The sequence below is a fragment of the Camelina sativa genome, chromosome 2 (genome assembly GCF_030686135.1).
Source record: "Camelina sativa cultivar CO46 ecotype springtype chromosome 2, ASM3068613v1".
Classification (NCBI taxonomy): Eukaryota; Viridiplantae; Streptophyta; class Magnoliopsida; order Brassicales; family Brassicaceae; genus Camelina; species Camelina sativa.
Genome location: NC_141881.1, coordinates 19,326,207 through 19,350,424, shown reverse-complemented (window position 1 = coordinate 19,350,424; position 24,218 = coordinate 19,326,207). Strand labels below are relative to the sequence as shown.

The 24,218-nt window shown below is 32.9% G+C and overlaps 3 protein-coding genes, 1 long non-coding RNA gene and 1 pseudogene across 4 annotated transcripts; 3 read left to right on the top strand and 2 right to left on the bottom strand.

Annotated features, from left to right (window-relative positions):
- The first annotated feature begins 1,057 nt into the window (after window positions 1-1,057).
- On the top strand, window positions 1,058-6,935 carry LOC104725738 (polycomb group protein EMBRYONIC FLOWER 2). The gene is made up of 22 exons (XM_010444451.3): window positions 1,058-1,453; window positions 1,538-1,632; window positions 1,725-1,872; window positions 2,067-2,122; window positions 2,282-2,396; window positions 2,501-2,660; window positions 2,750-2,800; window positions 3,000-3,139; window positions 3,348-3,410; window positions 3,502-3,623; window positions 3,888-3,952; window positions 4,054-4,106; window positions 4,217-4,270; window positions 4,354-4,413; window positions 4,821-4,867; window positions 4,963-5,063; window positions 5,223-5,442; window positions 5,596-5,644; window positions 5,725-5,808; window positions 6,153-6,232; window positions 6,431-6,520; window positions 6,629-6,935. Exons 2-22 carry the CDS (start codon window positions 1,595-1,597, stop codon window positions 6,744-6,746), a joined length of 1,914 nt encoding a protein of 637 aa, XP_010442753.2. The 5' UTR covers window positions 1,058-1,453; window positions 1,538-1,594; the 3' UTR covers window positions 6,747-6,935.
- Window positions 6,936-7,933: 998 nt separating this feature from the next.
- Window positions 7,934-8,502, bottom strand: LOC104725727 (thionin-like protein 2; annotated as a pseudogene).
- A 5,160-nt stretch (window positions 8,503-13,662) lies between these two features.
- LOC147948871 (uncharacterized) lies at window positions 13,663-14,793 on the top strand. Its single transcript, XR_015573755.1, has 3 exons — window positions 13,663-13,797; window positions 14,006-14,366; window positions 14,705-14,793. It is a non-coding gene; the product is annotated as an uncharacterized LOC147948871 (long non-coding RNA).
- A 246-nt stretch (window positions 14,794-15,039) lies between these two features.
- On the top strand, window positions 15,040-16,227 carry LOC104748757 (putative 3'(2'),5'-bisphosphate nucleotidase, mitochondrial). The gene is made up of 4 exons (XM_087468969.1): window positions 15,040-15,395; window positions 15,563-15,641; window positions 15,755-15,805; window positions 15,994-16,227. Exons 1-4 carry the CDS (start codon window positions 15,040-15,042, stop codon window positions 16,225-16,227), a joined length of 720 nt encoding a protein of 239 aa, XP_087325095.1.
- A 4,274-nt stretch (window positions 16,228-20,501) lies between these two features.
- On the bottom strand, window positions 20,502-22,453 carry LOC104725717 (cytosolic Fe-S cluster assembly factor NBP35). The gene is made up of 3 exons (XM_010444430.3): window positions 22,236-22,453; window positions 22,018-22,119; window positions 20,502-21,571 (listed from the first exon to the last, which is right to left on the bottom strand). Exons 1-3 carry the CDS (start codon window positions 22,270-22,272, stop codon window positions 20,658-20,660), a joined length of 1,053 nt encoding a protein of 350 aa, XP_010442732.1. The 5' UTR covers window positions 22,273-22,453; the 3' UTR covers window positions 20,502-20,657.
- Between the last annotated feature and the right edge of the window lie 1,765 nt (window positions 22,454-24,218).

Below are 24,218 nucleotides of genomic sequence, written 5' to 3'. Positions count from 1 at the left end.
CATTACTAGAGGATGCTTATTCTTTACATCTTTTGTATTACTTTTTAATATATATATCTTACATTACTTTTAATCTTATTTTTATTTCTAACGCGTTACTAATATACATATTCCTTTTATATTTTATATTTAAAATTACATATATATGATAAAATTAAATTTACATCTGGTTTAGAATTGTTCCTGATTTACTACTTCATTTGGTTTAATAGTCTTTAATTTACATATGGTTTTGTAATTAATGTTTCAATTAAGTAAACCGGTCTATTTGTATTTTGTAGAAAACTCGAATCAATCAAATAACAAAATCTTCTTCAATTCTCTTCTCATTATATCATCATCAACAACTTTCCACAATGAAATCTCTCTTCTTCGAAATGATCCTTCTTCTTAAGCTCCAGCAATAAAGCAAAGCAAGTATAAACATCCAATATAACTACATGAAACAGCAGAAAGAGCTTGGCATGAAGCTTGCATTGATTCACTCTCTCTGTCAGCTCATATTAGAAATCAACATACATACGCATCAAAAAGGCAAATATGTTGACGACACCAATATTAAACAGGCACATAATAAGAAAGTACCTCATTTCAACACTAAGCAAATATCTATCATCATATATATATACATGAGGGTCGCTTCAATACAATGGGACAGCAGCAGCTTCATTGTAACAACCAAACAGAATGAGAATATCTGAATATGTCCCCTCTGAGTCTGATAGCATCTTTATTAATCACGCACTCGGAAGCTTGCAAAAATCGTTTTGAAATCGAGTAAACCAATTTTATCATCTCAACCAAAAAATGCCTGTACAAATTATTATTGTGTGTTAATGTTTCCTAGCACGAAATTTTCATGATACAAAAATCTAAAATGTGTTGATCAAAATAAAAATGTTTAGTGTCCCACCATAACAATTTAGAATAAAATCTAATAAAAAAACCAAAAAATCATTTAAAAAATAAAAAAAAAGTGTCTGTAACAAATTATCACGTGAGGGAGCAGACAGAGTTGGTAAAGATTTTTTAAGACATGGTTTATTTTTTTTACGTTATTTTCGTTTCTTTAGAGGAAAAAAAAAAAAAAATTAATTACAGTCATCTCTCACCTCAACAAAAACAAATTACACTTCTCCAAACCGAAACGCTTTATCTCTCTCTCTCTCTCTTTCTCTTTATATCTCTCTCTCAAGCTGTCATAGTCGCCTGCGTCTGTCTGTATTCTCTCGCTTGAAGATAAATTTTCACAATTAGGGTTCTTCTACCCTTTCAGCTTTTTTAACTGCTCCATCTCTATTCTTAAAATTATATCTTTCATCTTCGTCTTCGATTCGGAGATCTCTTATTAAAAACAAAATTCTTGAATCTGTTCTTCACATCTCAAGCGGCAAATTCGTTCTAGATTTGATCGACCTCCTTATCATTAGCTCAATCAATCCCCCAGCTTTGGGTTAGTTAGTCCCATAGTTTTTTTTTAAGGTCACTGTTCAAATTATCGCCTTTGATGATACTCATGTGAGAGCCTTTTTAACAGGTGATGATGGTGATTCAGGGTTTGGTATTGTTGAAATCTAGGCTCTCGTAGGCGAGAATGCCAGGCATTCCTCTCATCACTCGCGAATCCTCTTCGTATGTCTCTTTTTTCTTAAAAAAAATTTCATCTTTGAAGAAAAAAACAAATCTTTCCCCCTCTAAATAGTTTTGGTGATGATGAATCACAGTTGTTCAAGAAGCACAGAGCAGATGTGCCATGAAGACTCCCGTGTGCGTATTTCTGAAGAGGAGGAGGTTGCTGCTGAAGAGAGCCTCGCTGCCTATTGCAAGCCTGTTGAACTCTACAACATCCTTCAGCGCCGTGCTCTTAGGAATGTATGTCTCTTTCTTTCTTTCTTTCTTTCACTCTCTTTGTTACCTTTCTGTATTCTGTATAATAATTATTATTATGAGTAAAAGGATTTAGCTTTACAAGTATTTGTCTACTACTTCCCATGGAAGTCTAGTTTTTTGAGTTTACTTCACTTGTTATGCTGTCCTAATCACTTCTCTCTCTGTCTCTCGTGTAGCCCTTGTTTCTTCAGCGATGTTTGCATTATAAGATTGAGGCCAAACATAAAAGGAGGTAACTTTTTTCTTTTTTCTTTTTTCTATGCTGAATCTTCATTATTAGACTATACTTCAATAATTCATTCCGGACATGAATGCTTTCTAAGTTTTTGGGAAGAAGATTTTGAGACTTCACCCACTGGTGGATTGTAATCAATCTATTACTGCTGTGCAGAATTCAAATGACTGTGTGTCTCTCGGGGACTATAGATGCTGGGGTACAAACTCAAAAGTTGTTCCCTCTGTATATTTTGCTGGCTAGACTCGTTTCCCCTAAGCCTGTCGCTGAGGTAGGAGTTTGAACCCTCTGGCAGATATTTGGATTTATCTTTCTTATTTGTAACTTACCTTTTCATTGCTAACATTTTTCTTTTTTGAAATTCTCAAATTATAGTATTCTGCAGTATATAGGTTCAGTCGAGCATGTATCTTAACTGGTGGCCTGGGAGTTGATGGAGTTAGTCAAGCCCAAGCCAACTTTCTTCTCCCTGATATGAACAGACTTGCGTTGGAGTCTAAATCAGGATCACTCGCTATCTTGTTTATCAGCTTTGGTGATTATTATTAACTGGTGTATAATATTTACTTAAAGACATTCATATAGTATTCAGATCACATGATCAAATTATTTTCTTTCTTGTAGCTGGTGCGCAAAATTCTCAATTTGGCATTGATTCAGGCAAGATTCATTCAGGTATTTCCTTTTATTCAATGCTATTTTTATTGCACAAACTGAAACTGGTATTTTTATTATACAATGTGGTATCTATTTATGCATACCAATTCTCCATGTCATAGTATGGATCAGGGGTTCTGGGACTCCTGCTATAAGAGTTCATGAAATTCTCTTTCTTCATAAACTCTTATCATCATGAGCGTTTTTCGACTAGCAGGTAATATAGGAGGACATTGCTTATGGAGCAAAATACCTCTGCAGTCGCTCTATGCCTCGTGGCAGAAATCTCCCAACATGGACTTGGGTCAGAGAGTAGACTCAGTCTCTCTTGTTGAAATGCAGCCTTGCTTCATAAAGGTAAAGGCTATTGCGTAAATCGGCCCGTTGTGTTCTATTATTCTTTGTTCCCTTTAGTGAAATGTAGACTCCGGATTGAACTTTTTTTCATGTAATTTGAAAAAGTAAATTGGAAGTAATTGCTTTTTGTGAATCTTATTTTGGCTGTTAGTTTTCAGTCTGGATTATTAAAATGAAAAATTTCAGAAAAACTTGTCCATTGTTGCAGCTAAAGTCTATGAGTGAGGAAAAGTGTGTCTCGATTCAGGTGCCCAGCAATCCCCTCACCTCGGTAACTCTACACACTTTGCTATACTTCCATCCATTATTCTGAAAATATTGTGTAATTGTAATCTTATTATTTTTTTACTTCTTATTTGAAGAGCTCGCCGCAGCAAGTGCAAGTAACCATATCTGCAGAAGAGGTTGGGGCAACAGAAAAATCTCCTTATAGTTCATTTTCATATAATGACATCTCTTCCTCTTCATTGTTGCAAATTATCAGGTAATCTTCAGTTTAGACTACAACCCTTATTCTTCGCTTTCAGCTCTCTTGCCTCATCTTTTATAGTTCTTTCTAATTTTATAGAACCTGTTGACCTGTCTGTTATCTCCCTTAATCTATAGCTGTCAGTTTTCTTGAATCGCGACTGTCCCTCACTCCCTCCTCTAATGAAATATATATAGTTGTCAGTTTACAAGTTGTTACGTACAACATATAATGTCCATCTCGTCATGTTGATTCTAAACCTCAACATTCATTGCATAGGTTGAGAACACGGAATGTGGTTTTCAATTACAGATACTATAACAACAAATTGCAGAAGACTGAAGGTAACTTAGTATCATCCCTAACCTGTTTCGTACCTATATATATATATATATATACATATCTATTTGGTTCACTAATACATATATAAATTTGTTATGTGCAGTAACTGAAGACTTTTCTTGTCCATTCTGCTTAGTAAAATGTGCCAGTTTCAAGGTGGACTTTCATTTCCGTTCTCATTCATACCTCTCAGTCAAGGATACAGCTGTAGTAACTAGTCTTTGAAGTGATGCAATCTTTTCTTTTGTTTCCTAATCATGTTGTAGGGCCTGAGATATCACTTGCCATCAACCCATGATCTCTTCAATTTCGAGTTTTGGGTTTGTAACTTCAAAATTCAGTTAAGCTGTTTGCTCAATTATTATTTTGTGGGTGCCACTAATCTGCTCTACTTGGTTTTTAGGTAACTGAAGAATATCAGGCTGTAAATGTCTCCCTCAAGACAGAGACAATGATTTCCGAGGTTGGAGCATTTTGTTTGTTTGATCATTAGTTTCTCTGCTGTAGATCTTATAGGCTGTAACAATATCATTGTATATTAAAACTAATATCCTCCATCTATTGTTGACATTTGAGTGGTTAAAGAAGGGAACTGAAATGTTTCGTTGCTATTTGTCACACTATGATCCTTGCTATTGTCCTTAATAACGTCAAATAGAATTAAAAATCACAATAATACCGCTGTGGCTGTTAACTTTTGTGGCCAAAAGCTCGACTATAGAATAAAGTCCTTCATTGTATAGGAGTGTCAAACCTATTTGAAGTAATTGGTTCCACGTTATATTTGAGGCCTTTGTAGATTTTCCAATTTGATGATTACTCTTGGCACAGTTTTCTAATTCTATATGTCCGCAAAATAAATCTACGCAGATTAATGAGGACGATGTTGACCCGAAGCAGCAAACATTCTTTTTTTCGTAAGTTATCTGGCCTATTATGTTGCCTTCACTTTTCTTACTAGCATTTGACAGTCAGTCTTCCAGACCATAAATAATTCTTCAATATGTGACAGTTCAAAAAAATTCAGACGGAGGAGGCAAAAGAGTCAGGTACGGAGCTCAAGGCAAGGGCCTCATCTTGGACTAGGTTGCGAGGTGCTGGATAAGACTGATGGTATGTGCTTTGACTGAATTGATAGTTACTTGGTTTTGTAGTATCGGCTTCTTCTGCTATGAGAGCCTCTCTTAGTTTATAAGTTACAAGTAATTTACGTTTTTATGTGCATTCGACAACATTGGATCATTTGTCACAGGTTTTTACTTTTATTTTCAGATGCTCATTCTGCTAGAAGTGAGAAGAGCCGAATACCACCTGGAAAGCATTATGAAAGAATTGGGGGTGCTGAGTCTGGTCAAAGAGTTCCTCCGGGCACGAGTCCTGCAGACGTGCAATCATGCGGTGATCCAGATTATGTGCAGTCGATAGCTGGAAGTACAATGTTGCAGTTTGCAAAAACGAGGAAACTATCTATAGAACGGTCGGACTTGAGGAAGTATGTTTTGACTCTGCTGTCGCTCTCTCGTCGTTGATCTTCATTGAACTACATATGATTCATGCTTGAAAATTTCTGTCCATGTTTCTTTACAAATAGCTTGCTAATCCCAAATGATGTGACTTGAGTTTTTCAATTTTTTTTCTCCTCCAGCCGTAGCCTCCTTCAGAAGAGACAGTTCTTTCACTCTCATCGAGCTCAGGTGATCTATTTTTTTTTATTTAGCTCTCTTGCTTATGAAGCTTGTAGTTGATTTGGACTTTACTATGTGTACAATCGCAGCCCATGGCTCTGGAACAAGTACTTTCTGACCGAGATAGTGAAGATGAAGTTGATGATGATGTGGCAGATTTTGAAGATAGAAGGGTATGTTTTGGAATTTTATTTACAGTCTGATGTGCTCTATAAAGCCCAGTAGTTTGGTAGATATATGTTTCGTGTGAAAGTGGAAGGAATATTGAAGACTAGACATGGGCAAACGTTCTATTGGAGCAAAATTGTTATGGTAGAGAGTTGAATAGGAAATATGTGAGCAAGTCCCATGGTTCGATATGGAACAGTATAACCAAATTAATGTGCTTATATAGTATTTGTTAAAAGTCGCAGTGTTGTAGTTTGTTTTCGGTTCTAACACATTTTGTCTGATTTTCTACTAGTCAAGAGTGAATAATCATCCTTCCTTTTACTATTTGTAACTTCTTTTTCTTCAGATGCTGGATGATTTTGTTGATGTGACTAAGGATGAGAAGCAGATGATGCACATGTGGAACTCGTTTGTGAGGAAGCAGCGGTATGTTTTATCTCTTTTCAGTACATGTGATGTTGAGTTAACATTATACAAATTTAGAGTCACATGTGTGATGGTTTGTGGATGTTCCTGTACGAGTTCTACTGGTAAAAAAAAAGTGAACGATTAGATAACATCAGTTTCCATGTTCACTAACTCGTTATAAGCATTAGCTTGACACTGGTTTTGGATCCTTTGCAGAGTATTGGCAGATGGTCACATTCCATGGGCATGTGAGGCATTCTCAAGATTACATGGACCCATCATGGTTCGAACACCGCACTTGATTTGGTAACTTGACTCTCATTTACTCCATTTACTCTCATTTTCAAGTGTTTCAGAGAGAGTTGTTTTTGTTGATAAAGGTGAGTTTTTTTTTTTTTTTTTTTGTGTGTGTAGGTGCTGGAGAGTGTTTATGGTGAAACTGTGGAACCATGGCCTTCTTGACGCCCGAACCATGAACAACTGTAATACCTTTCTCGAACAGCTCCAAATTGAAAACCCAAGAAACCATTAATTTAAGTAGAAAAGCAAAGAAAGAAGGGAGAGAAAAGAAGAGTTTTGGGGGCCTTATTTAACTACTTTTGGTGTTGAGGAGCATATTTTATGCATGACTTGTCCTCTCTTTTTTATAAATGTGTACATTGGCTCATCTTTGACCTTTGTTCTTCGACTAATGCTGCTGCTTATACAGGTTCCTTATTCATTTAGGATTTCTATTGGTTCATATGAATCATGAAGTTACAACATTGAAAACAGGATCAAAACAATTTCATTTAAATGAAATCAAATCATTAATTAGTTGAATTAATTCTCTACAATGTATAAATATAGGAGCCATAGGAATGATGGGGGATTTTTTTCAATCATTGGGGAATACAAAAACACTTTGCTCTGATACATTTTATACAAATTTGCCTAGAATAACACTTTAGAGCTGTTCGAGAAAGAATTGTAAACTTTGAGGAGGGGGAGAGAGAGAGAGAGAGACCTTGGTTTGGTAATTAGATATGTGATGGTTGATACGATCGATTTCATTAGAACGATGCTCTACTAAAGCGACAAGGACTTCTTCTTGCTCTTCTCTGCAAGACACATTAGCTTCTTCTTCTTCTTCTTCTTCTTCTTCTTCTATGAGTTTGGGTTTCTTATTAGCGTTCACGGGAAGCTCGCTCATTTTCTGATTTCCAAAACTCGTTGGGTGGGATTGGTTCTTGTGCCAAAGACAAAATGGGATCTGATCGTCTCTGTCTGATTTCAGCAGAAATGTGCTTTTTGTTTAGAGACTCTCACGTGGAGATTGAAAGAACACTATATTTAGAAAGAAAATAAAAAATAAAAAAAGGTATGAAAAAGTTTTAGATATGAAAATAAAGTAAAATAAAATAGCCTAATTATAGAGTGAACGGAGGATTAAATAACACATGAGTCATAAACCGCCGGCAGAATTCTCCCGGAGAATTACCCGAAAATCATCGTTTGCTGCGATTAGTAATACTAGAAAATGCTACAAAATTAAATTAAGCTAATGCATTTATTTATGTGTTATATTGCATGAACGATACAGGGATGATTAGATTCTCTTCTCGTAATACAGCTTTTGTTTGATCCTGCAGTTGGTATCAGTTGATTTTTTTTCTCTAATTTAGCTTTTTATTTTCCTTTTATATCAATTAATTTTCTTTGTAACACAAATATATAGAATTGCAAGAAAAAAATTCTTTAGATTTATATATTAAATTGATACAAAACGAATAGTTTTTATTTTTTTTTATTTAGACATAAAGAATAATACTAATATCACTTCTCACATTTCTTGGTACACTTGTTTGAGCATGATTCCACACAAGCTGATACTCTTTTCACATCTGTTCATAACACACAAACACCAACCAAAACCATTAAACATTATGTCAATTAAAATACATAATATCAAAATCTCAACTACATCTATGGTTATCCATTTGAAGAATAAGAAAAATAAAGGGAAAATACTTACTCAGATTTTGGAGGGAAGAATGAGAAACACAATGAGATGCACAACCGAGTTTGCAGAAATATTCAGAACCATGAACTTTTTTGGAAGAAAGAGATGGTGGTAGAAGACATGTTTTCACACACTTAAATGGACATTTCAAAAACGCTGGAAACTTTGACCCAGCTTTACATTCCTTAAGACAAATCGGATAACATCACTCAAATGGGACAGCCTCTGTTTGAGTCAAAAGGTTCCCTATCATCATGACTACTGTTACAACAACCAACATTGCCACTCTTTTGCCCTCCATTTCTTTTCTCTCTTAGCTAGATGATACAACTTTTTTTCTTTTTTTCCTAAATAATGAAAGTGTTGTTTTGTAAGTTGTGAATGTTGTTTGTGTTAACATGGTCTGTTTATATAGTGAACTAGTGGTTGTGTAATTATGTGTATTAGTACAATCATTTCCTTATTGAACCAAAAAATTAGGTCGTAATCTCTGATTTGTGATAACAACATATAGTAGGAAATCATATTTACATTAATTACTTTCGTTTAGGATTCTGAGATCTCTATAAAATTGATAATGATGATCTGAATATACATGTTTATATTGGACACAATAAGAAAAATTATTTATAGATTGTTTTGTTTAGGATTTGGAGATCTTTATCTAATTAATTAGGGAATTGATAATGATGATCGAATATATATGTTAACATATACTAGTATGTTTATGTATGTACAGTACGCATACTTGTTACTTGTAGCGGGGAAAGGCGATCAGCTGACCATGTTCCAATACGTTTTAATGCACCGAAATCATTGTAATAAAAGTGGCAGGTAAATCTGTTAGTGTTATCACCCCTTACCCAAGGTATGATTCTTCCCTTATACGCATGTCAGTGATTTTTTTGTTTTCCTTTGCTAAGAGAGTATATATATATCATTAATAAAAATTAGGTGTTAATTACATATTGGAAGACCTAATAAGAAATTGCTAGTGACTTTTACCTTTCTTACATCTTCAATATGTTTTGAATTTAGTCTTCTATTTTTTGTTCTTTTATAAATCACGGCAAAGTAATGGAATAACCTCTTGATTTAAAAACCTTTAAATTTCTGTGGGTTTTCTTATTTTCTTTACCTAATCATTGAAAGTATTTGTTGTTCTATTAAATGTATGATAGCTTTATTTTTCCACTATTTCTAGTCGTTTTACAAATATTTACACAAATTATATGTTATTATAAAAATATCTAATTTTATATTTATGTAATATTTATTCATATTTTACTTTGAAATTTCTAATTTCGTTTATATTATTGTTTAAACTGTAAATTATTGTTTTTAATAATCATAAAAATGAATAATTTTATTGATGCATTAACTTTAGTTTTTATGTTTCTTTAATGATGTGAATTAATTTGTTAAAATAAAAAATAAGAAGTGATGAGGTGGAGGAAGGAGAAGAGAAAAAACCAACTTTATATAGGGGAAAATGCCAAAAAAAAACCCGATATTATTTTTATTTGGACGTTTAATACCCAATGGTTTTGGATTGGAATAAAAATATACCAAATAATAAAAACGTGTCATTCAAAACTCAAAATAATAAATATTGTTATTTTCATACCCACGATTTTTCAACAAAATCAAAATTCCAATTTTAACCCGGTTATCTAATTAATTATTAATTTTTAATATAAAAATTATCGGTTTTGTATTAACCATGTCATACCAAAAATTCATTTTGTATTAACCATGTCATACCAAAAATTCACTTTGGTTATCTCTCTTCTTCCTCTTCCTCTCTCTAATCGTCGTTGCTCGATAATACCCAAAAACCAGGATTGATCAATCGGCGATGGAAGCTTGTTCTTGGGGTTTTAATCTCAACTAATTCTGCTCTGATACCATATTAGTTGAGTGGAACGAACAGAATCATTTCCATTCTTATCTTCATCCTCTCTTCTCCACCATCTTCATCGATTCTGTTCGTTCCACTAAATATCTTCCCCAACCAACCCATCTTCATTCTGAAATAGGCGGTACACCGGAGACACAATCCCCACCTATTAGATCCGACGCTAACAAAGACGATTCCTTTGCAGTTACGACCTCAACATCAAACCTTTGACCGGAGTTAGCGAATCCCGCCGCAAGCCGTAGTATCTAATCGTCATCTTCTAGTCTCTCTCTTTAGATTTGGATTTTTCTATTGCTGGGAATGTATCTAATCGTCAATGATCATTTTAGCTTCTGCACGGAAGACAATCTGTACAATATCATAATCGTGTGTTGTTCATGTGTGAAAAATCAATTTAATCAGGCCATGAATTATTGCAATTATTTTGTGGCTTTCATGTTTAATGTGCTTGATCATTGCATTGAATAGCCATGTGTACAAAATAAGAGGTGAGGAAGATTGGAGAGCTTCTCTTGTATCCGATTTGATTGTTTCATTTGAGTTAGTCCTCATCTATGTTTTTTTTTTTAACTTTTGGTTGGTGATCGAAGAGTCCAGGACTATTAGAGAGAGGAAGAGGAGGAAGAGAGATAACCGGGGTGAATTTTTGGTATGACATGGTTAACAGAAAACTGAAATTTTTTATATTTAAAATGAATAATTAATTAGATAACCAAGTTAAAATTAGAATTTTGATTTTGTTGAAAAATCGTGGGTGTGAAAATAACAACACTTATTATTTTAGGTTTTAAATAATACGTTTTTATTATTTGGTGTATTTTTATTCCAATCTAAAATCATTGGGTATTAAACGTCTAAATAAAAATAACTTTGGGTTTTTTTTGGCATTTTTCCCCTTTATATAGATAGATTAATATTTTTTTTTTGGCTCAACATCAACTTTCCATTAACCAAAGTATTACAACCAAATCAAAGGCACATTACATTCACTTCTAAAGACTTGGACCAAAACAAATGCAATGGTTGATCAAGTACAACTCTGGAACACTAGGCGGATCCAACGCTACCTAATCGAGAACCATTGCATTTTTTAACCACGGTGAGATAGATAACACACCACAACTCGGTGTGAAATCATCTCTTAAACCACCTAAATTAACCTAATGACACGAAAACAAATACTAACACAGAGAAAGCCAAAAAACTACTACTGAAAACGATCAAATCCCAGCTATGAGAACCTCTAGATCGACATCTAGAACTTGTCCCAATAGCTTCAACACCCAAAGACGCATCATCAGAAGAGCTTGGTCTCTCCGGCTTTCACTGTTCCGGTCCTAAACCTAAAAACAGACAATACATCCGACTGAACCGACCAAGAGTCGTGAGGCAAAACTGACGAAATAGCTGCTTCTCCGAACTAACCAAATAACAACCAGAATGCTAATCTTCTAAAGATTAAAAATTGAGAACACAGAATAACATATCATCACCTCACAGTGCAAGAACGAGGAGCTACATCACTTCCGTCGTTTTACAAGGCACACTCCTTGGCCGGACTTAAACCAAAAACAAACCGCTCCTTGCTGCAAGACACTGTCGTGGCTGGAATAGGAGGTAGGATCTGAATAAGAACCCAAACCCGACCGCAAAAGCTCATCGAAGAGAAGCTTCATCTCTCATTGCTCACCGAAGCCAACAAACCGCCAGAGACAAAACTGCCGGAACCAGCAAGCGAAGTCGCCAACCCAGATTCGCCAGATCTGGCCATAGATTCGATGCTGTCCTCCAACATCGCACCAGAGTCTTCACCAGTAACCACCACCACAGAAACTTCGCTTCACTCGCCGGGAAATCACCGCAACCACCACCATCGAGAGGCACCCAACCGCCGGCGAAAGAAAGACAAGGAGCGGGAGAAGACAACAAAGGAACTACAAAAGAACTAAAGAACGTAGCCCTCTCCAGCGCCGGAAGGGCAACCAGAGAGGCGGAACGAAGCCGGCGAATTTCCCTCTCTCTCTCTTTCTCTCTCTAGCGGCTAGGGTTTTCTTGGTCTGTCTTATTCGTTGTGGGAACCCAAAACCGTATATAGATAGATTAATCTATATCTTGACAATTAATACAAAAATTGATAAATAGCTTTAACGAACAAAAAAGAAATAATGTCACTTTATATCAAAAAAAAAAAGAATGTCACAATTATAATTATTCAGTTATAAGAATAAATAGTATTTATTAAAATTAATAATCACAAAGAGAATTTTAAATTTAATAATAGAATACTATATTAGAGGATGCTTTTTTCATGTAAAAATTTAGCGTTGTGGTTGGACATTAAGACCCTGAATGGAAGCATATAATTTGCGGAATTGACAAAAAAAGTTATGAATAACGCACATAGTCACCATTCATCATTATTATTATGAATTTGTTGTTTTGCAAAATAAACAAAAGAAATAGATGGGTGCATTTTTTGGAAAGAGAAAATGCCTTGGACCGCTATACAAATACAAAGAGGTTATTTACCAGCGGTCGGAAGAAAACGCAAAGGATTATACTATATTTATATATTTTATTTTTATTATTATTAAAAATAATATATATCTGTTATTTTTCTCCAACATATATACATCTACCTAAGCTATCTATTCTCCTCTCTTTCTTCTTATATCATTGTTATACTAGAAGATATCCCGTGCTTAAAGCATGGATCAACATTTTTTAAAAAATTTATATTATAATAATAAAAATTATTGTTATATTTCTTTAGAAAAATTATTTTGTTTGAGATAATATTTATTTTTAATTGTTCTATAAATCTATATATGTCTTTTTTAATATTCATTATTTTAAAATATTATAGTATTTTCTTTTGATGTATATTACAGTTTTATATTGTTTGTTTGTTGTATTTACATCAATATTTGTGAAATATGAAGTAGTAACTTTAATATTATAATTGTGAGAAAATAAATTTATTAATTTATCAACTATATAAATTTAGTTTTACCACCCGCCAATGTGGAAATTAAAACAAACATTTTTTACAGATTAAGTAATATATATATCTTTTACATTAAAGAAAAGAGCAATATATCTTCGATTTAAAAAGACCAAATCACAAAATATACAGAAAAATTTCTGCATATTTATTAAGGGAAATTACCTAGAATATTACATAAAAGTAGGTTTATTACTAGACTAACACGTTGAGATTTCTGTTTTACTAGAATAACACATAAAAGTTTGCAAATTACTTCTATATCTGAATTGTGTGTTTTATTACGATTTATGCCATTTATAATTAAATTTGTTCTAAAAAAAAAACTTGAGATCTTATGCTCTTGCTCTTGTTTCCCTGTTTTTGTTTCTTTTTGAATCGATGTTTGTTTGATTTTTTGTCAAATCCTCCTTTACTCTGATAAATTCCCGGATGCAAGAAAAGAAGCTTCACTTCTCCACCAAATAAAGTTTCAATTTTTTTTCTTTTAGGGTTTCCTCTCTCTCTTTTCTTTGGGAGATGTCAATCAGAGGAGAGATTTCAACCTTAAAGGTTTCAATTTTTTTTTTCAGTCTTTCACTTTCTTCGCCGACGTTTCTCTTTTGACCGGAGGAGTGTGACTATATCTTCTCTTCTGTTCTGTTCTTGATTTACAGGTTTTTACCTTCTTTCTTTCTTGTGCACACTTTTCGTTTCTATCTCAGTTTGTAACAGTTCAAGATTTATCGATTAAGATTTCTGAAAGTATTGGTTTTTAAAATAGTGATTTAGACAAAGTTTGAATCTTTGTTATGATTACGTATTGGGTTTGATCAGTCTTTGTTTCGTTTGATGAATTAAAACCCTTAATTGCAATTTTCACAGGAAGCAAAAAGCTAAAAAATATGGACTTTGATGATGAACCCAAGCCAAAGGAGGTTGCTAAAACCCGTAGATTCGCACCTGGCCGTGCTGGGAAGACTAAACCGAAACCTAAACCGGAACCCCCTGCAGCTAAACCGGAGCAGCCGGCATCGTCACAAACTGAGTCTGTGAGCAAGAATGAGCAGCCGACGTCGTCAAACCGTCTATTGATGCTAATAACCTCGTAAGCTCTGTGGTAAGTGAAGTCAAATCAAAAACAAGCATTGGAGACAGTGATTTGTCTGATGCTGATGTACTAGAAGCAATTGACAGAGGTGGCAAAGATGCCTATGCGTTTTGCAACAAACCAGCTACTTATTGGGTATGTTATACGTAGCATAGTTTGAAGGTTTCTCTAAGTTTCATATGTTGTGGTCTTACATAATATCTTCAAAAGATAAGACCATATCATCTTCCGCCATTAGCTTTTTTTGTCAAAGGTAATCTCAGTAGATTAGATATTTACCATCCACAGTTGATTGTCATTTAGAAGTTTGTAAATCTTGGAATGTTAGACTTGAACTAAGAAATGTGTAATACTCGATTTATGTGTCTTTGCGAAGTCGAAGAATATAAAATGATGCACATATATCTTTTGTGCCTAGATGATACGATAATTTTCCATACTGTCTGCAACTCACTTCCATTGATTTTCTGCAGGCTTTGGATCCAATTGATGGCACAAGGGGGTTTCTTAAAGGAGATGAAGCTTTATATGTGGTATCTCTCATATGACATACCTCTGTGCTTTTCATTTCCTTTCAGAGTCTTAAAAAAGTTCCGTGTGAGAGTTACAAAAACCATCTTTTGGGATTGATAATTTGATATATCCTCAAAAAACTTTCTTGCTTAGCTTTACTTACTTTCTTTTTGCAAAAGCACGGCTGAGCAATGAACAAGATATATATTTCTCTTATGCATATATATGAGTTGGATATGAGGTTTCATGTTGTTTTGTTCTGTTTCTGATATCTCTTCGTCGTCATAAATTTCATATGCATAAATCTCAGGTAGGATTGGCCCTTGTTGTAGATAATGAAATTGTGCTAGGAGTTATGGGATGTCCAAACTGGCCAGGAGATTTATCAGATCAATCCACCGGAACTCTAATGATCTCGCATATTGGCTGTGGAACGTGGACCAAGGGGTTACAAAATATCTCTGGCAAAGTAAGCGGTGATTGGACAAGGTGTTTTGTTGATTCCTGTGATTTAGTGAACAAAGCAAGGTATTGTATACAAGAAAGCCAAACCTGGGAATCACTTCCTCTCTCTGGTTTCTTCGCTGCAAATATAGCTTCAGATGAATTACAGCATGAAGATATCATTCTGGTGCCCACATGTTGTGGAAGGTATCTACTAATTTTCTATCTACTAAAACACACATTAAAGTTCTTCATACAAAAAAAAATAGTAATGAACAATTTTACCTCTTTAGAGCTGAAACTATCTACGAGTTGCTTGTATGCAAATTTTTAACATTTCCCACTCAGTTAACTTTCCCTATTTGTGTGTACAGTTTGTGCAAGTATATGGTGGTAGCTTCAGGCAGAGCATCGGTTTTCCTTCTCCGAACCAAAACTCAGCGAACAATAAAGGTACTCAGATTGTTTGATCCGGATCTACGCACAGCAAAATCTCTTTCTTATGTTGTTGTATCGAGTATTATTTATCTCTCTTTCTCTTAAGAGATTGTCTTGAAAACATGTAGTCTTGGGATCATGCTGTTGGGATGATATGTGTTCATGAAGCCGGAGGAAAGGTTGGTGAAATCTTTATACACTGTGTCTCGAAGCCATTCTTGTTACCATATCATTTCATCAATAAAGAGTTCTTAAAAATCGGCAAATAACAAGATAGAGCTTGCCTAGGAATCTAACAAAGCCCTAAGTCTAATGATCATGATCTCTTTTTAAAGTTTATTGAGAGAACGAGTCTCTATCTTCTCAGGTAACAGATTGGGAAGGAGATGAAATCAATTTGGAGGAAGATCAATCTGAAAGAAGGATCATTTTCCCCGCGGGTGGTGTTCTAGTTAGCAACGGACGTTTACATAATCAGCTTCTTGAGATGACATCTTCTGCTTCACCAGCTTTGATTCATATAATTCATAATCAGATTCTTGAGATGATCTCCATTCTTGTTCTACTTTGGAGTATGTTTGTTTATATATTGTATTATTGAAAGTACTGTATATCTAGTTGGTTTTCGTTTATCCAAAAGATTGGTCTTCATTTAGAAACGCCTCTTCTCTAATCTCTCTTTCTCTCCCAATAGCACTGAAAAATCAAAATCAGCACGGTCTTGTCCGATTAGAATATAGTTGAATGATTCTTGTTGTGTTCTCATATTGACATATAGAATCTACTATAACCCTTGTATAGTTTAGGAGGAAAAGAAAAAGAAAAAAACAAAATTTCACAATTCAGATCTTCAACTTTTTTAGTAATATCTCGACGAAGAAATATGTCATTATAGCATCACCTCTATAATGGAACGTAACGAACGAACATCCAAGAATAGAAACCACTACTTTTTAAATAATTCAAATGTATATTATAATAGATACTAACTAAATACTTTTACTAATTAATAATATTAACTATAACGTGGATGTAATTTTGTATGGTTATTGTTCATTACCTCTCGAAAATATGATAAATAAATAATTACGAATTACATAGGTTGTTCTAGTAACATCTCTTACTTTTTCTAGTAACATCTCTTACTTGTTCCATTTCCGGTGAACAACAACGACAATATTAGCTAGGGTTATAGAAGAAGATTTGTTGAAGATGACTACAAAATTACAATAATATTGTTCATTAAAACGGATTTATGGACCTACACTAAGCAAAAGAACGTTATGTACGTACTCTAATCTCAAGAACATTATGTACGTATGCGTTCATATGTACGTACACGTTTATATGTACGTACACGTTCGATTTTAGGTTTAATGAACCCGAAATTACCAGAATATCCTCGTTTTCTACCTCTAACATACGACTGAAAACCCTAATTTTCCCTGCCTCACTTTATTTTTTCACGACTTATGTCTATTTTTTTGGTTTCACTTGTGGGTTTTTTACTCAACTATTATAGATTTTCATCTCAACATCTGATTTCTAAATTAAAAACCTATAAAAAGTGAGTTATATAGATTTTCGAACAGATATCTAGCTCTTCCATGGATGAACCCAGAGGAAAGATTAACGAAACAGATTAGGAAAAAGACGTTTGCTCCGGCCGACAAACAGAATACGATTGATGAATCTGCTACAAACGTTATTACATGAACACCATAGATCGGAAGAACAGCAAACGTGTTTAGATCTACCTCCAATAAGTCTATCGCAACGCTAGACTGTCTTTGACAGCTCAAACAAATTCGTGTTATTCTGGTAAGACTTTACAGCTGTCAGAAATGCTTACTAAATCTACCACGGACAAGAAACCTACCATCACACTCCGAAAACTATTTCAAAAAAACAAACAAGTATACCAAAAATATCTGTAAGGAGAGAAGGCTGTCGCAAAAATCTGTCGCAACAGGCCATTAGTCTACCATAAATATCTTCCCACCCTTTTACGTTTGCCGCTACACGCGCTAAAAACAAAAGTCTATCATCAAAGGGAAATTCCTCTACCAACTTAATCTACCGAATCGATTTCATGTACGTCCACCGATAAGTGTACCAACACTACAACTAAGTGTACCATCTACAGTGACCGATAAGTGTACCAAGACTACAACTAAGTGTACCAAAAATATCTGACGTACACCTTTAATCAGTCCACGTGTATAAATCTACCATCAAAGGATCGGTAGACTTAGTCCCAACTTCCAATGTTTTTTTTTTCTAATGGCATTAGTGGTAATTACGTTTTTTTCCAACACTAATTTCAGGGGTAGTATAGGTACAATGGGTTAGTCTAGTAATAACAAACAATTGTATGTTACTTTTGTAATAAGGAAGCTTTTATGCAATATTCTAGTAACTCACCCATTTATTAATCATAAGTATTATATGAAAATTCCAAAAAAATTATAAATAAAATAAAAGAAATATGATAAGAGAATCATAATTTGAAATCTTAATAAAATCTTAATAAAATCTTAATAAAATCTTTGAAATTTAGTTATTAAAAATAATTTTATTGTCTACTTGGATATAAAATCCTAGTTTTGGAAATTCTAATTGGTTTATATTTTTTTTTAAAAATATGTAGTAATTTTCGTCCAAGGTTTTATTAGAGAGAGAAAATAATTTTTTAACTAATAATTATCGTGGAAGCCCCCTTGGCTCAGTGGTTGGCCTAGGGTTCATTAATGCTTCTACACCAGGAGGTCTGGGGTTCGAGCCCCAGATAATGCGATTTATTAATTGTGCAGATTAAATGAGGCAAATTTACAGATGATCTCCAGTACTAATGTACAATTATTGCTGTTTGCCATGGTTCTACATATAACTGAAGGAAGGTGAGCATAGAGAAGGAGGGTAGAATAATATGTAATAGTTCTCAATAACCTGCAATCAATAATAAATCCAGACGATAAAAAAAAACTAATAATTATCTATATTTTTAAAAATATTTAGCTGTTAATTTTTATTTTTTATTCTTTTTTCAAGTACAAATTAGTTTTGATTTGAATATATTTTCTAACTTTTCTAGATTTTATTTTATTTTTGATCTCCCCTTGTTTTTTTATTTTTAATTAATTATATTTATTTATTTAATCGTAATAAAAAATTTCTATGGCAATTGAATGTAATTTTTTACATATTTTAAGGTTAGTTTTATATTTGTACTTCCCAATTAAATTTATATTATAATAATAAAAATTATTGTTATATATCTTTAGAAAAACTATTTTGTTTGAGATAATATTTATTTTTAATTGTTTTATAAATCTATATCTGTCTTTTTTAATATCATTTATTTTAAAATATTATATTATTTTATTTTTGATGTATATTACAGTTTTATATTGTTTGTTTGTTGTATTTGCATCAATATTTGTGAAATATGAAGTAGTAACTTTAACATTATAATTGTGAGAAAAGAAATTTATTAATTTATCAACTATATAAATTTAGTTTTACCAACCCGCCAATGTGGAAATTAAAACAAACATTTTTTTTTATAGATTAAGTAATATATATATATATATATATATATATATCTTTTACATTTAAAAAGAGCAATATATCTTCAATTTAAAAAATTCAAATAACAAAATATGCAGAAAAAATTATGCATATTTATTAATCATAAGTATTATATGAAAATTCCAAAAAAATTATAAATAAAATAAAAGAAATATGATAGGAGAATCATAATTTGAAATCTTAATAAAATCTTTGAAATTTAGTTATTAAAAATAATTTTATTGTCTACTTGGATATAAAATCCTAGTTTCGGAAATTCTAATTGGTTTATATTTTTTTAAAAAATATGTAGTAATTTCCGTCCATAGTTTTATTAGAGAGAGAAAATAATTTTTTAACTAATAATTATCTATATTTTTTAAAAATATTAGCTGTTAATTTTTATTTTTTTATTCTTTTTTCAAGTACAAAGTAGTTTTGATTTGAATATATTTTCTAACTTTTCTTGATTTTATTTTATTTTTGATCTCTCCTCGTTTTTCTATTTTTAATTAATTAATCTTAATGAAATTTTTTTAATGGTAATTGAATGTAATTTTTTACACATTTTAAGGTTAGTTTTATATTTGTACTTCCCAATTAATATAGTAGGATAATATTAAAATAATATAATATTTTAATTTCACTATTATTGGATAAATATTGAAGTAACATGTGATATTTTGGTATATTGAATTTGTTAAAACATGTTATAAAAATTTGTTTCTAAATTTAATAAATTATGAATAACAAAATAAATAATAATTAATTTACTAGTTTATTCATATAATTATTTTAATAACAACAAAAATCTATTCATATATATAATATTATTGTGAACCGGCAGTTATTTTTTTCACCAATCAAACATTATTTTGTACCGCTTATTTTAGAATAACCGCACTTTTCCCGCAAATACATTTGTCCCGTACACAGCACAGTTGAACCGTACCGCACTAGCAGATTTTTTGTCCCGCACTATTAAAACCACGGTTACCATTCGGACCCTAAAAAGAGGAAAAATTGAACATTTTGTCACAAAATTAATGTGATTAAAATACCAAATTTGGTGCTGTGGTTGAAGGTGCTTTAGATTTATGAACTCTTTTGGGACCAAATTTTATCTTATGGTTCCATATTTACGAGAGACGATGAAGATCATATAATTTAGATTTACATTCGCTTTCGGATACATATAAGATATATCTACTTTTTTCAGTTATATTTACATTCAACCTTGTTATAAACTAACTTAATATTTGGTTTAATTTTGGATCAATTTCAATCATCTAAACTGAACAAGACTTTATGGGTTCAACCTCATTATAAATATCTTAGTCGACATGTGAAACAATGCCTGTAACTTACACAAACAGCCTATAACTTAACCACAAACCCGAAAAGAAAAGATAAAGCATTGTCTGTTCACAGAACTGACCAAAGTGTTCTTGTTCTTCTACTTCACTCGGTCATCACTGTTGAAGGAACAACTTTCTCTATGATGCTTTTAAGCGCGGGTGCGCTAACAGAACACTTGTTATCCTCAAAGCATGACTTACCTTGTTCAGCTGCTTTGCAAAGCTGTGGATCCAAAGGAACTTTCCCAAGAAATGGTATTCCCATTTCCCGACACATTCTCTCTGCACCTCCTCCGCTGCTGTCAAACACTTCGCTGCAAGCCACGATGTTGAGAAGCTCTGGTGCATGTTCTCTTAGGCAAGAGATTACGTCTTGGGTTACGTCACTGGATGAGCCAGTTTCTGTCAGCAGCTTCATGAATTTGACATCCTTTAACGGTTGAGACAAACCACTCATATTCTCTACGACTCCTAGCACAGGGACTCCAACTTTCTTGCAAAAGCTCACTTCTTTCCTGACATCAATCAAAGAGACTTCCTGAGGTGTCGTGACAATGATGGCACCATCAATACCCGAGGGTAGAAGGTACTGGACGATGGAGATGTGTTCATCTGAGGTTCCTGGTGGGGCATCAACCACGAGGTAATCAATTTCTCCCCAGTAGACGTCTTTTAAGAACTGTTTGATAAGGCTGTTCTTGCGTGGGCCTCTCCAGATCACAGCCTCATCAGAGTTAGGGAGCATGAAACCTATGGACATGACACCAAGGTTGTCTTCCACATAAACCGGGGACCAACCAAGGTTACTCTGGTGAATCTCTTGCCCTTCAAGACCTAACATTTTTGGAATGCTTGGACCACATATATCAATGTCCATCAGACCTACTTGATGGTCCATACCCGCCAGGGCAAACGAGAGCTGAGCTGAGAAAGTGCTCTTACCAACTCCACCTTTGCCAGACAAAACCAGAATCTTGTGCTTAACAGTGCTCATTCTCTCAGCTATGGCAACCAAATCTACAGAAATTAAAAAACGTCAGCCCAGATATCCCCGCGTAACTTCAATTAGTAACCAAGTGAATCTCCAACTCAAACACATACAAATATGGAGCTTAAATCAACATTAGCATTACAATCATCACATGGTGTTACACTCTCAACATAACAATATGGAGTCAGTAAATAGAGCCAGTAAAAGGAAGCAACTTCAAACAGAGCTATTCTACAGTTCCAAATCTATTATGAACCTTCCAAATAACAAACAGATCCTGAAGCAATCGAGCATATATGATGTAAGAAGATACAAGTTCATACAACACATCGACACAAAACCCATCTCAATTTGGCTAAGAAGAAACTAGAGGAATCATCAAAACCAGAAATTTCAACAATAAAAAGAGAAACTAGTGAGATGAATCCTAACTATGACTCAAACAAAAGAGAGACTCAAGTGAGAATCGAACCTGGGTCAGGTCCCTTGGGAGCAGTGGCACAAGCTTCCTGATTAGGGCAACCTGCACAAGAATCTGACTTTCCAGCAGTTTCAGATTGAGGACCTGGGCAATCTATTATTCACCACCAACCAACCAAACAAACAAACAAGAACCCAAATTAGGTTAACCCCAGAAAGAAGAACACATGAAGCTACAAGAAAATTTGAAAAATGATTGATTTTGCTTACGCTCGTTGGCGTCCTCTGGAATATCTCCGTTCTCCATGTTGTCGACTTGTGGTTTCTTAATTGGTTCCTCGAACTCGAAGGGAATTTTTCGTTTATATGTGAAACTCTTCTCTGCTTAAGGGCGGCGATGGTTGAGAGAAGTCGAAAGACGAAGAAGAAGACGAAGACGCGTCATATGATCGATTTGGTCGGTACAATTTGATTGATACAAAGCCCATTGGACCCCCATGGGCCTTATGACCAATTCATATATTGATAAAATGTCAGAAAACACATAGAAATGAACAAATGGAACCAAAAAAGGAAAAAATATTCAAATACATTTTTATTTTAAACTAAAAAAATTATGTTTATTAATAATATTTCAGTCTTATAATATAATAATTTTCATATTTTCACATTATATTCCCAGAAAAATATATTTGATATGAATTTCATGTTAAATTAATCTTAAGGTTTTATTTGGAAAATTATATGAATAGTAAAATAAATTTAAGAGATGTTTCTTTTGTAAACAAAAAAAAAAAAAAAATTTAAGTTACTCTTAAAATATTTATTGTAAGCTAATATTAATTATTAATATTTAAATTTAAATATATAAAATTTAATTCACAAATTGTATTCTAAAATCAAATGTAAACTTCATTATATATACATTAAAAGTACGTAGTATTAGTATTTCCATTGAAATTTGATTTATATAATATTTAATATATTTTTAAAGATTTTGTTATTGTTTGGTTACCATTTATTATTTTGTTTCTTCTCTGCATCTTTTCTTTTTACTTCTCAAGAACTATTTATTCCATTTTACATTTTTCTTTAGTTTAATTCATTTTATTTTTGTTCTTGTAATGATTACCAGTAGAATGTATAGTGTAATCAAAGTTGATTATTGTATTTAAATATATCCCAAACAATACAACTTGACATTTTGGTACCTTTTATTAAACTTAAGTTGTACTACACTATGACCACATGACTCTTTAACATATGTATTCAAAAATCACATCACAAATCTTATTATATAACTAGATTCAGACCCGCACGTACGTGCGGGGTTAGATTTCATAAACTAAGTTTGTATATAGTTTAAAATTATTTTAAAAATGTTAGTTTGTTTTAGTTTGTAAAATGTAGTAAAATAATATATTTGAAAGTAATATATGACAAATCAATCTATATGTAAAACAATTGTAAAAATAGTTTCATACTCCATAGTTGAGAGTACTGCTTTTCGATAGGTAACATATAATTAGAGGGTATAACATTTATTACGGAAACTAAGATCTTTTGTTTATACTTTCTCTGTTTCATATTAAGTGTCATTTTAGGCTGGAAATTTTGTTTCAAAATAAGTGTCACTTTGTATTTCCAATGTAGATGTTTGGTAAATTTTCCAATTTTATCCCTACTAATTTAATGCATTAACCAATAGAAAAAATTTTATAATTAATTAATAAGGGATAAAATATAAAATTTAATAATTTTCTTAATATGTGTGAGAAATCCTAAAATGACACTTAATATGAAACAGAGGGAGTATTCATTTTGTGAATGTTAGGTTGAAGTAATAGCGGTTGCATGAAGAAATTTGGATTGACGTGATGGTGGATCATGATCAAATAAGAACCGAGTTAGTGATCAATTAGATTAATTATTATTAAACCCGTAAACTATCAAACTGGAAAAGTGCTAAAAATTAAATTTTTTGATCGAATGACCTAAAGTGTTTTCAAAACACTTGTGAAACCCATCTCGATATGTTTGTCCAGTAACGAATTTAATATTTTTTGGCCCGTAGAAAACTCACTCCAAGAAACCACATGAGTAATGTATAAATTTTTCTACATTATACCCGCTATAATTAGTCATGATATTTGAAATAGATAAGTCTATGGAGATTTTGAATATATTACAAACCGTCCCATCTTCTATTTTATCAGGAATAATTTGTCAACATTTTTTATTTTATTTTTGATA